Raw genomic sequence first — 13,198 nt, forward strand, 5'->3', positions numbered from 1 at the left:
TGTTGAGCCATCTGATGCCCCCACTGCGTCTGCATTCTCCAGCAGCAGCACTGCTGCTAATCTGGGCCTGGGCAGCCATTTTTCATCAGGTTGGGCAGCCAAGGACAAGCATATGCCCCGGTTGCTAGGCAACCGCAACTGAAGACTGCATCCTCTGGGTTTCCTTGCCAACTATCCTCGCATCCTCCCTCCCCCAGACTTTGCAATACAGCCATGTCAGGCTGCGGAGAAGCATCACCAGAGAAACACAAGGAGGCAGAAAGAGTATGAGGAAGCGGTCCTAGCTGGGAGAGGAGATCGAAGGCGCACGTGTAAGATGGAGGGGGGGTGAAGAGTGCAGAGGGCCATCCCAGTGGATGGAGGGATAAGAAAGAGCGGCCGAAGATCTGTTCAGAGTGCTCTGCAGAAAAAGGTGGCTCCGGAAAAGGAATTGTTCTTTCTTAACAGGCACAGCCTGGAACATGAGCTGCAGAAGGTGTGGTTGTTTCTATCTAACTGACGCCGCCCGGTTTATGTCAGGTACGCAGAGACAACTGAGTCTAATAACTCTTGCATGAACCTGGAATGTCATCTGTGGGAGGGAAAGAGGAGATCAGGAATCCAGACAGTTTAGCTTCAATGGAAATATCCTCCTTAGAAAAACACACAGAGAGAGAATCACACTCCACAGATCTCCAGCTCACAGATGCAGAAATTCCCTCCAAGTTTTTTTGGGTTTTTTTAAGACAATGTAACAAGCAAACTGGGGACAGGTCATTCGGGAGAAATGTCGCCTTGCTAGAATCAGCATTGGAAGGTACCACAGAGGTCATCTACGCCAACTGTGTAGAAATGCACAGTTTGCAAACGTTGTGCAAGACAAGATGTTGGACTCGATGGCTCTGCGGCGCGACCCGGCAACGCTGATCCTATCTTCCACAGGTTGTAGAAATTCCAACCATACATTCTCCAAATCGTGAGGTGTCTCTCTTTCCCAATCAGACGGTTGCCGATGAAAATGATCTGATTGCAATTTCTGATCCCAGTCATCTAATATTGTTTACAAACTGGTAATCAAATCCATCCCACTTCCTATTTAGGAACAAGAAACGCTGGTTTGTAAAAGAAGGTGAGCCGAGACACTGGAAACATACCTGACTGAGTGAGCAACAGTGCTGTCAGGTGTTTCTGGAGAAGGAACGAAATCGAGAGATTAGGGCAAGGACAGCCCAGATTTGGGTTGCGGCTGCCAAGAGAGCTGCTCTTTACCCTCTGAGAGTCAACACTGTAAAGTGCAGGAGAAGGGGAGGGACTTCGAGGGAGAATGACTTGCTGTGTGTATGCATAGTCATTCAGGCGAAAGAACAGGTGGAATAAGATAAGGAAGGTCCTGCCAGTCAAGGAGGTGGGGCAAGTGTCTGTCCTCCCTTCCACACCCACCCCACATTTCTTCCTGCTCCTGTGCCTCAAATTCGCATGAGCTTGCTTGGCCAGTCACACCTGGAGAGGATGTCTAGTCAGCTTTCCCCAGCCTTTGCTCCTTGCAATTAAGAACTAGGAGCGCAAGACTTCCAGATTATTGGATTCAACCAGTCAGGTGCCACGCTTCTCCCACAGAACCTTACTTTTTTTCCCACCAACTTTTTTTTCTCATAACCCAGTGAGCACCGCTCACCCTCCAAAAAATCCAGGTGTCCTGGCACCTGCCTTCTCTTAACTTGCTTTAACCCTAGCCCAGGAGTCCGGCCTTCCGCTATGAGTTACCCCTTGCTCCTCTTTGGCCTGCCTGTCTTGGGGATCTATGCCCTGGCCTCCAACTACCTGCGAAAGAGACCGCACCTGCTGCATAAACCGCACAAGTTTCCTGTTCGATGCCGGCACGTGTCCCACCGGGGAGGTAAGTTCAGCTGGGACGAGTGGACGTTCGACTGGGGTGGGTGGGCCTGGGTGGGCCCTCTCTCCATCTTAGAGAGACGGGTGAGGGTGCTCCAAATCATAAAACACAGCCCATGATCAGGGCAACCAAGACAAAAAGCAGTCCTAGATTCCAGTAGCCATTCTGCCCTCAATTCCTTGTTGCTGTCCGGGATAGAATATATTATTATATATTTTTCCGCTCCACTGTTCTAGACTTGTATTACTACATTCCTAGAATCGAAAGCTGGAGCCCTCAGCAGGGCTAAAGAGGGAAAATGGGCTATTTAAGTGGCTGTTACGGGCTGTGTGGCCGTGGTCTGGTAGATCTTGTTCCTAACGTTTCGCCGGCATCTGCGGCTGGCATCTTCAGACGTGTATAACAGATAGGAGTGTGTTGCACACTGTGTGTAACACACTTCTCTCTGTGATGCGCCCCTGAAGTGTGTAACACACTTCTCTCTGTGATACACCTCTGAAGATGCCAGCCACAGATGCAGGTGAAACATTAGGAACAAGATCTACCAGACCACGGCCACACAGCGCGGAAAACCCTCAACAACCAGTTGAGTCTGGTTGTGAAAGCCTTTGACAATACACGGGTGTATTTAATCTGAGAAGAGAAAGACAGTGTGGTTTCCAACATTCTGCTTTCCTTCCCAGGCTGTGGAGAGCGGATTGAAAACACTTTGGAAGCCTTCAGACAGTGAGTGACGCCCACCACCACCCCCAGCTCACCATCAGGTTCCCTTCCATGACTGTGATTATCTAGCCTTTGCCTGACCCTTTTCTCCGCCTTCCTAGTGCTCAGAGCCAAGGAACGAATCTGTTGGAAATCGACTGCTTCATGACAAGAGACGGAGTTGTGGTTGTGTCCCACGATGACAATCTCGAACGTGAGACGGGACACAACATCAAGATCAGTGAGACAGACTACGAGGTGAGCAGCACCCAGCAGCCGCTGGCTGTCCCCTGTGCTCCACCTTTACCCCCCATGAACCCAGTAATAGAACTCAAACACCCTTGGTCCTATTGGCACACATTGCCCCATTCTACCCCACAGCTGTCTTAACACTGGGCAAACTGGGCAGTTGCCTGGGGCCCACAAGCATAGAAGGTCAATGCTAATCTACGTATGTTGTGACCTGCTATCAGTCAAGACTATACTAAGCTGTAAATATGTTATTGGAAAATACATATTTCGCGTGTGGTTTACTAAAGATAATGAACAATATTTGTTAATTTTTATTTTATTTATTTATTTATTTATTATTTGGATTTTTATACTGCCCCATCCCCAGGGGCTCTGGGCGGACATTATGATAAGAGGACATTAGCATTCGCCTCTGTTTTACTATCACAGTCACCTCTGTGACCACATGTGCATGTATGAGTACATATCTCATGTACTGGTGCAGTGGTTAAGAGCAGGTGGATTCTAATCTGCAGAACCGGATTTGGTTCCCCACTGCTCCACCTGAGTAGCAGAGGCTTACCTGGTAAACCAGATGTGTTTCCGCACTCCTTTATTCCTGCTGGGTGACCTTGGGCTAGTCACAGTTCTCTCAGGACTCTCTCAGCCCCACCTACCTCACAAGGTGTCTGTTGTGGGGAGAGCAAGGGAAAGGACCTTGTAAGCCACATTGAGTCTCCTTACAGGAGAGAAAGGGGGGATATAAATCCAAACTCTTCTTCTTTTATAATACTGTTAAGACAGTGCTGGCTCCATAATCTTCATCCTAATTGTATTCCCATAGGATTTGCCTCCTTATAAGGATCATCTGGAGGTGACCTTCTCACCAGGTGAGCAGGGCTGAGAGATTTTTTTTTTGGGGGGGGGAGCACTGTAGGGGAAAGTGTGGTCTTTGGCAGTTATTGGCCAAGCATTCTTTTGTTAGACTGGTCATGGGTTAATGGTCCAAGATAGTTAGGTTGCTGCTGGAACAGGCAAGGGTCTCCTAAAAGCTGGGAATTGGTCTTCAGAGCAACTGTTAATTTGGAAGACTCTGAAACAGAGGGGGAAAGGGAACAGTCTAATAGCAGGGGCTGCTGGGAATTGTAGTCCATGAACATCTCGAGGGCCAAAGCTGGACACCTCTGGTTTAATGGTAGTTTATTTTATTATATATCTACCCCGCTCACCCCAGCCAAAGGCAAGGCTCAGGGTGGCTGAGACATTGAAGAGGCTAAATCTCCAATGCTCTCTTTTATGCAAAGAAACACATCTGATGTTGCCCCTTGAATTTCTCACAGTTCAGGAAAGACAGAAACAACTAATACAAACTTTTGGTGGGATTTCAGTCCAGCAAAGGAAGCACCACTCCTCCTGAAACTACCCTATTCTCCCCCACCCAGGCCGTTTTTCCCATGGCTCAGATCACCGTATTGCACGCTTGGAGGAGGTTTTTCAGAAATTCCCTGGGATGCCCATCAACATTGAAATTAAGGAGGTGAATGACAGACTTATACAAAAGGTAAGGCACACCTGTGGTCAAGCATCCCCCCTCCAGCTTCTCCACCCTAGTCATAGAATCATAGAGTTGGAAGAGACCCCAAGGGCCATCCACCCCCCTGCAATGCAGGAACACACGATCAAAGCACTCCTGACAGATGGCCTTCCAGCGTCTCTTTAAAAACCTCCAAAGAAGGAGACTCCACCACACTCCGAGGTCATGCACTCCACTGTCAAACAGCCCTTACTGTCAGGAAGTTTTTCCTGATGTTTTGGTGGAATCTCTTCATCTTGAACACTCTTTGTCTTAGTCTGTGGAGCAGCAAAAGACAAGCTTGCTCCCTCACCAACATGACATCCCTTCAAATATCTAAACCTGGTTATCATGTCACCTCTTAACCTTCTCTTCACCAAACTAAACATACCCAGCTCCCAAAGCCTCTCCTTGTAGGGCATGGATTCCAGACTTGACTATTTTGGTTGCCCAGTAGTATCCTTTTTTTTGTCAGATCCCTCCTTCTCCCCTTGGTACTTACAGGGCCGAAGCACATTTGCATAATCTCTTGAAGTGGATTCTGTACACCTAGTTCAAGATCAGCTTCAAGGACATCCACACCATTCCTGCCTCTCCCACTCTATAATCCAGTAACACTAGTGAGACTGCAGAGGCCTAGACACATTCAAATTCCACCCTGCCCTGCCCAATGTCAATTTTGAATCCCTCCTGGTCTTCTCATACTCCATTCCCTTGGCAAAAACCAGGCTCATCACTTTGGAAAACACTGTATTCAATAGCAAATGCTGGGCCCTGGCCATACAGACTTCTTTATGGATCTACTAAGATGAGAGCAGAACTAGCAAACTGCAGGGAAGGGAACAATATGGTTGCCAGCTCTGGATTGGAAAAAGCCTGGATATTTTGGGGGTGGAGCTTGAGGAGGGCGGAGTTTGCGGAGGGTGGGGAGGGACTCCAGTGGATTTTGATGCCATTTTTAAACATTCCAACGCAGCCGTCTTCTCTAGGGGAACTGATCTTGGCCATCTGGAGATCAATTGTAATAGCAGGAGGTCTCCAGGTGCTGCCTGGAGGTTGGCAGCCATAGGGAACGGTGATCCAGAACCTGTGACCTGTCAGGACAAATACCAGATCTTCTGCCAAGATACATTCATCTTTGTAATCAGGGTCAAGTAAGCAGAATTCAGTTGTCTGAAGGTTTCTCCTATGTGAGATAGTTTGCATTGGAACGAACTGCACAAATTGGAACAAACTGTGTTGGAACAAACTGCACAAATTCAATGGGGGTGTTGTGGGGTTTCTGGGTTCTATGACCGTGTTCCAGTAGCATTTTCTCCTGATGTTTCGCCTGCATCTTCTGAAGATGCCAGCCACAGATGCAGGTGAAACATCGGGAGAAAATGCTACCGGAACACGGCCATGCAGCCCCAAAACCCAACAACACCACAGTGATTCTAGCTGTGAAAGCCTTCGACAACACATTGCACAAATTCAGCTTCTCCCAATGAGTGGTAGCTGCAAAGATCCTCCAGCAATGAAATCCTTCAGGCAATGAAAAATGTCCCCTTTGTTCCCACCAGTTCAGCAACTTGGGTAAGTCTGCACTCCTTCTGCGAAACAAACAGTTGTCTGTATCCTTCCACTCATGCATACCTCCTTTCCGTACAGGTAGCAGATCTCGTCCGCCAATACGACCGCTCTCACATCACCATCTGGGCATCCTTTGATGAAGAAGTGTTGAAGAAATGCCGCAGAGCCGTATGTTATAATGGCCCTTCAGCTCTTTCATTGAGGTTGTCTCTAACCAGGAAAATATTTTAATTGGACTAACAGAAGAGTACACAGGGTTCCAATTGTTCTACAAGACTCTCCATCCACCAGGAAATTATAGATAAAAGTACTTAATTATAGTAAGCTAACCAGAACTTGCCCAAGGGATGCTTTTGTACTCTTTCAGCTGACTGCTTTGTCCATATTATATACTGGAACAATGGTTCAGGTCCCCCGCTTTTTTGAGTAGGATGTCCCCTTTATAACTTCAAAACATCTAATGGACTCTCTCCCCCAACAATAGTAGTTATACTATTAGTATCTGTTGGTCAAGAAAATACATTAAGACAAAAAGATAAAAATGGAAAGTTTAGTGTGCGTATGGATTTGCAGATCCCGTGCAATATTTCTGTGGCCCCTGGGCAGGGAACCACTTTACCCAAACAAGTTTAAAACTTATTAAAAGTTGTCATGGTCCCTGTCCAAGAACTTGGGAAATTGCAGTTCTGTGAAAGGGCCTGGGATCCCCAACAGAGTGATGTATCTCCATAGATCTACAATTTCTACATTTTTGAAGGAAGACTTAATGGTAACAGGTTTACATTTGTACAGTATATGTTATGTTTTACTGAAGAGCCCCAAAGAAATAGGATCTGCATTATCAAAGGCTTTTACAGCCAACATCATTAGGATGTTGTGAGTTTTCCGGATTGTATGGCCGTGTTCCAGTAGTATCTTCTCCTGACATTTTGCCTGCATCTGTGGCTGGCATCATTCTCCAGATCCTCGGATGCAGGTGAAACGTCACTGGAACACCGCCATACAATTCAGGGAAAGAGCAGGAAGTTACCTCTATAAATCATTCAAGTTGACTCTGAGAACCTGTGAGCTTCAGGGACTGGCATGGGTAAATAAGTCCAGTTACTTCTTCCCAATTAAGCAATCTAGAAATTACACACCCTCTTAGTAGATACTGGGAAAAACTTATATTCTCCTCTTTTCCGATCCTCTAGAATAAAGAGATGCCTTATATCTTCTCCATGCAACGTGGCATCACCATCCTACTCCTCTACTATGTGGGACTACTGCCTTTCCTACCACTGAAAGAATCTTTCCTTGAGTTTGTTCTACCCTCCATCATGAACAGGTGATGACAGATGGGTTGGGCTGGGCTGGGCAGAGGGGGAGGAGAAATACAATGGCTCTTGAGGAACTAGAAACCCTATGTCAAAATCTGATCCCATTTATTACCCAGAGGTAAGAAGGAATATGTGTGACACGTATTAATGACCATGGCAACAGGATTTGCAGGCGGTTCACTCTGGGGGAATATTGAGGGACTGGTCCATCACCCTAGCCTACCCTCTCCTCAAAAGCAGTCCTCCTATAAAATCAGAAGTTTCTCTGGGGCCCATTTTAAAAAAAGAAAAAATAGAGAAGAAAGTCTCATGAGCAGGGCTTCATTTTTCATCAGACAGTGAGAATATTGGTCTTAGGATGCAGAAACTCATAGGCCCCTTCCGTACATGCTAGAACAGGGGTCCCCAAACTACGGCCCGGGGGCCAAATGTGGCCCCCTGAAGGCATTTATCCGGCCCGCCAGGCATGGCGGCGATGGCTCCATTCATGTGCAGTGGGGGCTCGAGGGAGAGGAGGAACCGGCCCCAACGGCCGTTGATTGCAGTTACATGATGGCACCCCCAAATCTCCATGAATTTTCTGACCCAGAGTTGGAAACCTTACATGTGGCAACGCCTGCTCCGCCCTTCCCTCTCAGCTACTCCATGTGTTGCTCTCAGGCTTTCTGTTCCGCCTCACTCCCATTGGCATCAGCCAGGCTGGCGAATCGCTCGCTGGCTGCTAGGGAGGAAAGAGCCCAGGAAGATACCTGATCCTGGGTTAGATGGAATGCTTCATTGGGAAAGTTCTGCTTTTTTTTTTTTACAGGGGAAGGTATTCCACAGCCTCCCCAACAATATTTGGAGCCCACCCTGTACTTGACATACTTTGGTCCCTGTTCTAAAAGTAGACCATGACAGAAAGGCTGAAAGGTGAAATCAAACCTTTCACAATCATTTGTGCATAGGAATTTGTTCATAGTTTTTTTTAGTCTGGCCCTCCAACAGTCTGAGGGACAGTGAACTGGCCCCCTGTTTAAAAAGTTTGGGGACCCCTGTGCTAGAATAATGCACTTTCAGACCACTTTCACAATTTTTTTGCAAGTGGATTTGGCTATTCCGCGCAGTAAAATCCAGCTGCAGCGTGCACAGTGGATTGAAATACATTATTCTGCATGTGCGGAAGGGACCATAGTGTGTCTGTCACAGAAAGCAGGAGGACTGCTTAAGATAGGGAAAGTTATTATTGAGTGGGGGGGCTGATAAGTACAGTAGATCAGGTACCGAGGACTTAGGCCCCTTCCGCACATGCAGAACAATGCACTCTCAATCCACTTTCAATGCACTTTGCAGCTGGGCGGAATAGCAAAATCCACTTGCAAACAGTTGTGAAAGTGGATTGAAAGTGCATTATTCTGCATGCGCATGTGCACGAAGAACATGTCAGCGCATTACAAGAAACAGACCTGACAGCGCCCCTACCAGAACACTTACCATTTAAGGCTCCAGGCAAGTAGCCACATTAATCTGCAGTATGAGTGCAAGATTCAAGTCTAGCAGCACTTTAAAGACAAACAAGATTTCCAGGGTATAAGCTTTCAAGAGTCAAGACTCCCTTTGCTAGAATTGAAGGCTTAGTTCTCAGGGCCAAGGTATAGGAGGCAGTGGTATTTTTATTTCACTAGCACAGGGGTCTGCAACCTGCGGCTCTCCAGATGTTCATGGACTACAATTCCCATCAGCCCCTGGCAGCATGGCCTACATTAGAGCAGGGGTCTGCAACCTGTGGCCATGCTGGCAGGGGCTGATGGGATTTGTAGTCCACGGACATCTGGAGAGCCACAGGTTGCAGACCTCTGAACTAGCAGCTATGGAGAGGGCAGTTAAATATTCCCTCGTTCAGGGACAGTGCTGCCATCAAAACTGCTGCTTCTTTTAAAATGAAGGGGAAGGGAAGATCAGATGCTGGATTTCCTGTCTGTTCATCCTCTTCCAGGGCACAGGTACCCAGTTTCTCCGAAAATAAGACAGGGTCTTATATTAATTTTTGCTCCAAAAGAGGCAGGGCTTATGTTTAGGTGATGTCTTATTTTTTCCATGAACAACAGTCAACATTTATTTTCTCAATATAATCTGTCACTGGGTCTTATTTTTGGAGTCGGGCTTATATTTCAAGCATCCTCCAAAAATCGCAAAAAAATCATGCAAGGGCTTATTTTCAGGGTAGGGCTTATTTTCAGGGAAATAGGGTAGTAAACCTGTTTCCGGGTTGCAGATTAAATATTCCTACGTATAAAAGGGAAAAAAAGTCTCTTTGAAAAGCTGCCTGCCACGAAGAGGGGCTCTCTCCACCACATTAGTAGAGGGCATTTCTTTGGTACGGTGAAAAATTCAAGCATGCACACAAATCATCCAAAGTTTGAAGTGGTACAGTCCTGAGATAAATTTAACACCTTAGGTCAGTGGTGGCAAACCTATGGCACGGGTGCCAGAGGTGGCACTCAGAGCCCTCTCTGGGCACTCGCGCACAGAGTTCATCATGTGGGGGGGTGGAAAATCCCCACACACACATCTAGGCTGGCCTGGGCATGATCCTTTACCTAGGAGGAAGCTCGATTGCTGGCAATGGGGCTTGCTTCTGAGTAAACCCTTCTAGGATCGTGATTCACCCATTTGAAGCATTACACGGTTGCTTCACTAAGCTTACTCCTGAGTAACACGTGTCTCGGAGCCAACCTTTTTTCTAAACTAAAACCTCAGTATTCAGGTTAAATTGCTGTGTTGGCACTTTGCGAAAAATAAGTGGGTTTTGGTTGCAATTTGGGCACTCGGTCTCGAAAAGGTTTGTCATCACTGCCTTAGGTGTTAGGGAGAGTGACAGGCTTCTTTCCTTAGCATCGCTGGGTTGTTCCGCCAACGTTTCCTCCAACCTCTTCTCCCCACCCAAAGTGTGCATGAAGGTTTATAAAGTTGAACCTCAAAGGAAAAGAGCATACATAATTAAAAAGTGGTGATTACACAAGAAAAGGAGAAAAAGCAGGTACTATGACTGTAGGCTCCTTTGAGAAGAGGGATCCAGTCATTTGAAGGGTGGAAGGCAGGGAACCAGCATTTCTTATCAGTGAACCCTCCCTTTTTATTTTTTACACCCACAGGACAATGTTTCCAGTGAAAAAGGGATACTGTGGAGCACTGCTGGCTAAATTTGCTCACAAGTGAGTGATGGCATTAAATGATTGACCTGCTCAGTTTTACAAGCAATTCTGCCCTTTTTCAAATCTGCATTTCTTCTCATTTCTGTGTCTCCAGAGAGCTACGCTGTTCTTCCTCGTTCCTGCACATTTTTATCTTTTACAACTATTTATCTTTTCAAACATTTCCATTCCATGCTTTCTCCTGGAAATTCAGGGCAGCTTACAGCATCCTTCCTACCATCCTTTTAAACTTCTGACACGGGCTAAACTGAGACAGGGAACAGACCAAAATCCCCCACAGAAAGCCTTTTGGTGGGGCACGGGCAGTGGTAGGATCCAAAAATTTTAGTAACAGGTTCCCATGGTGGTGGGATTCAAACAGTGGCGTAGCGCCAATGGGGTAGGGCGGGGCACGACGGGTGTGTGGCTGGGCATTCTGGGGGCGGGGCATTGCTGGGCGGGGCTGTGGCAAGGAAACGAATGCATGCAGGCGCAGGCTGCCACGCACGCCGGTGCACCTCCCGCTAGACTGCTTCAAGTTCTGCGCGCTACTGCTGAGGAGCAGAGGAGGGGCGTGAGTAAGGCAAAAATCACGTGGCAAAAGCACCAATTAGTAACCCCCTCTCAGCACACACAAATAATTAGTAACCTACTCTCGGGAACCTGTGAGAACCTGCTGGATCCCACCTCTGGGCACGGGGCTCTGGGCACGGGGGGTGGGAGGAGTGAACGCAAGCCTCGCCATTCTTGGTCCAGAACCAACCATTGAGCCTCCTTGGCTCTCTCACTGGCTGGCCTCCAAGGCAAAAGGTAGGGCCCGGTGTGAATCCCTCCTCTCGTTAAACTCTTGGTATTCTTTCTGTTCTCCTTCACACAGGGTGACCATGAGGAAAAAGCTTCTAAAGCATCTTGAAGACAGAGGGATACAGGTAAGCGGGGGCAGAGTTGGAAACTGGAGTCAGGATTGCGGGACTCTGTAGGCTCTACCTTTGAGGGCCAGCCAAAGTCCAAGGAAATGTTTTATAACAAAATCTTCTTTGATTCTGGTACTTGGGATTAAACATCATTCCTGCTTGTTATAACTGTGTGATGCCCGTATTTCCTACATGGTGTTCAAGGACGTGCTTGATCTCATCAAACAGAGCCAGTCCTGATGAATACTTGGATGGGAAACCATCAAGGAAGTCCAGAGTCACTACGCAGAGGCAGACAGTGGCAAACCACCTCTGTTTCTCTCTTGCTTTAGAAACCCCATGGGGTCACCCTAGGTGAACTGTGGCTTGATGGCACTTTTGACCACCAAAGAAAACAGTACTGTTGATTCTTGCAACAGCTGTGAGAAGGAGATTAACCTTGTCACGTTCAACAAGCGTTAGGTCTGTCACTGTTTTAGGGTCAGAATGTACACTTTTAATTTCTTGCCACCTGCCACAGCTTCTCCACAGGCACCAGATTTAAATCTGAAATTTAAAATATTTTAGATTATCTTCATAAAGCAGGAGTCCAGTGCCAGTTTAAAGAGGAATAACATCTATTTCAGCATAAGCTTTCAAAAAAAAAAATCAGTGTTCGCTTCATCAGATAATGAAAAGTTGTGTGTTCATAAGAACATAAGAAAGAGCCTGCTGGGTCAGATCAGAGTCCATCTAGTCCAGCACTCTGCTACTCGCAGTGGCCCACCAGGTGCCTTTGGGAGCTCACGTGCAGGATGTGAAAGCAATGGCCTTCTGCTGCTGCTGCTCCCGAGCACCTGGTCATAAGAACATAAGAACTAGCCTGCTGGATCAGACCAGAGTCCTTCTAGTCCAGCACTCTGCTACTCGCAGTGGCCCACCAGGTGCCTTTGGGAGCTCTCCTGCAGGATGTGAAAGCAATGGCCTTCTGATGCTGCTGCTCCCAAGCACCTGGTCATAAGAACATAAGCACTAGCCTGCTGGGTCAGATCAGAGTCCATCTAGTCCAGCACTCTGCTACTCACAGTGGCCCACCAGGTGCCTTTGGGAGCTCACATGCAGGATCTGTTCATTTACAAGTACATAGAATAAAACCTCTCTTAACGTTTTGTGAGAACTGAATTTTGAGATGGATTCTCTTTTCTACATAGGTTATTCTTTGGGTTTTGAACGAAGAAAAAGATTTTGATGAAGCCTTTAGCTATGGGATTTCCGGTGTGATGACCGATTACCCCTCCTACCTCCGAAAGTACCTGGACAGCCACCCGCCTCTTTTCAATGAATGATTTAGGTGGGAAACCGGACTTGGGGGTGGGAATGGAATCAAACATGTTCCTTGCTAGATGAAGTATAGTATTAAACCCAGAAAGATGGGGGGGATTTGAAAACCATAAAGCAAATAAACTTATTCTAACTAGCTATTTTGGATTTTCTGGGCTGTGTGGCTGCACTCTGGTAGTTTTTGTTCCTAACATTTCACCACATCTATGGCTGGCATCTTCGGAAGCATGTAATGGTCAGATGTCTTTCTCTCTTTTTGTAATTAAAATGTATTATGTTTCCATTGACCAAGCAACAAGAATGATTGAGCGATTGGAGCACCTTCCTTATGAGGAGAGGTTGCAGCGTTTGGGACTCTTTAGTTTGGAGAGGTCTGAGGGGGGATATGTTGAAGTCTATAAAATTATGCATGGGGTAGAAAATGTTGACAAGAGAGAGATTTTTCTCTCTCACAATACTAAAACCAGGGGGATACATTGAAAATGCTCGGGGGAAGAATTAGGACTAATAAAGGGAAACAT

At 46.9% G+C, this 13,198-nt stretch overlaps 1 protein-coding gene across 1 annotated transcript; it reads left to right on the forward strand.

Annotated features, from left to right (window-relative positions):
- Positions 1–180: 180 nt before the first annotated feature.
- On the forward strand, positions 181–12,813 carry GDPD3 (glycerophosphodiester phosphodiesterase domain containing 3). The gene is made up of 12 exons (XM_048517236.1): positions 181–311; positions 448–519; positions 1,713–1,876; positions 2,557–2,599; positions 2,698–2,833; positions 3,651–3,696; positions 4,249–4,367; positions 6,030–6,119; positions 7,145–7,278; positions 10,405–10,464; positions 11,321–11,372; positions 12,548–12,813. The coding sequence occupies exons 3-12, from the start codon at positions 1,735–1,737 to the stop codon at positions 12,680–12,682; spliced, it is 957 nt and encodes a 318-aa protein (XP_048373193.1). The 5' UTR covers positions 181–311; positions 448–519; positions 1,713–1,734; the 3' UTR covers positions 12,683–12,813.
- Positions 12,814–13,198: the final 385 nt, after the last annotated feature.

This window comes from Sphaerodactylus townsendi, linkage group LG15 (assembly GCF_021028975.2).
Source record: "Sphaerodactylus townsendi isolate TG3544 linkage group LG15, MPM_Stown_v2.3, whole genome shotgun sequence".
NCBI lineage: Eukaryota > Metazoa > Chordata > Lepidosauria > Squamata > Sphaerodactylidae > Sphaerodactylus > Sphaerodactylus townsendi.

Coding starts and splice junctions, on each gene's coding strand:
- GDPD3 (XM_048517236.1), top strand. CDS start 1,735: ATGAGTTACCCCTTGCTCCTCTTTGGCCTGCCTGTCTTGGGGATCTAT. Junction 3,697..4,248: donor GGAGGTGACCTTCTCACCAG/GTGAGCAGGGCT, acceptor TCCCCCACCCAG/GCCGTTTTTCCCATGGCTCA. Junction 7,279..10,404: donor CTACCCTCCATCATGAACAG/GTGATGACAGAT, acceptor TTACACCCACAG/GACAATGTTTCCAGTGAAAA.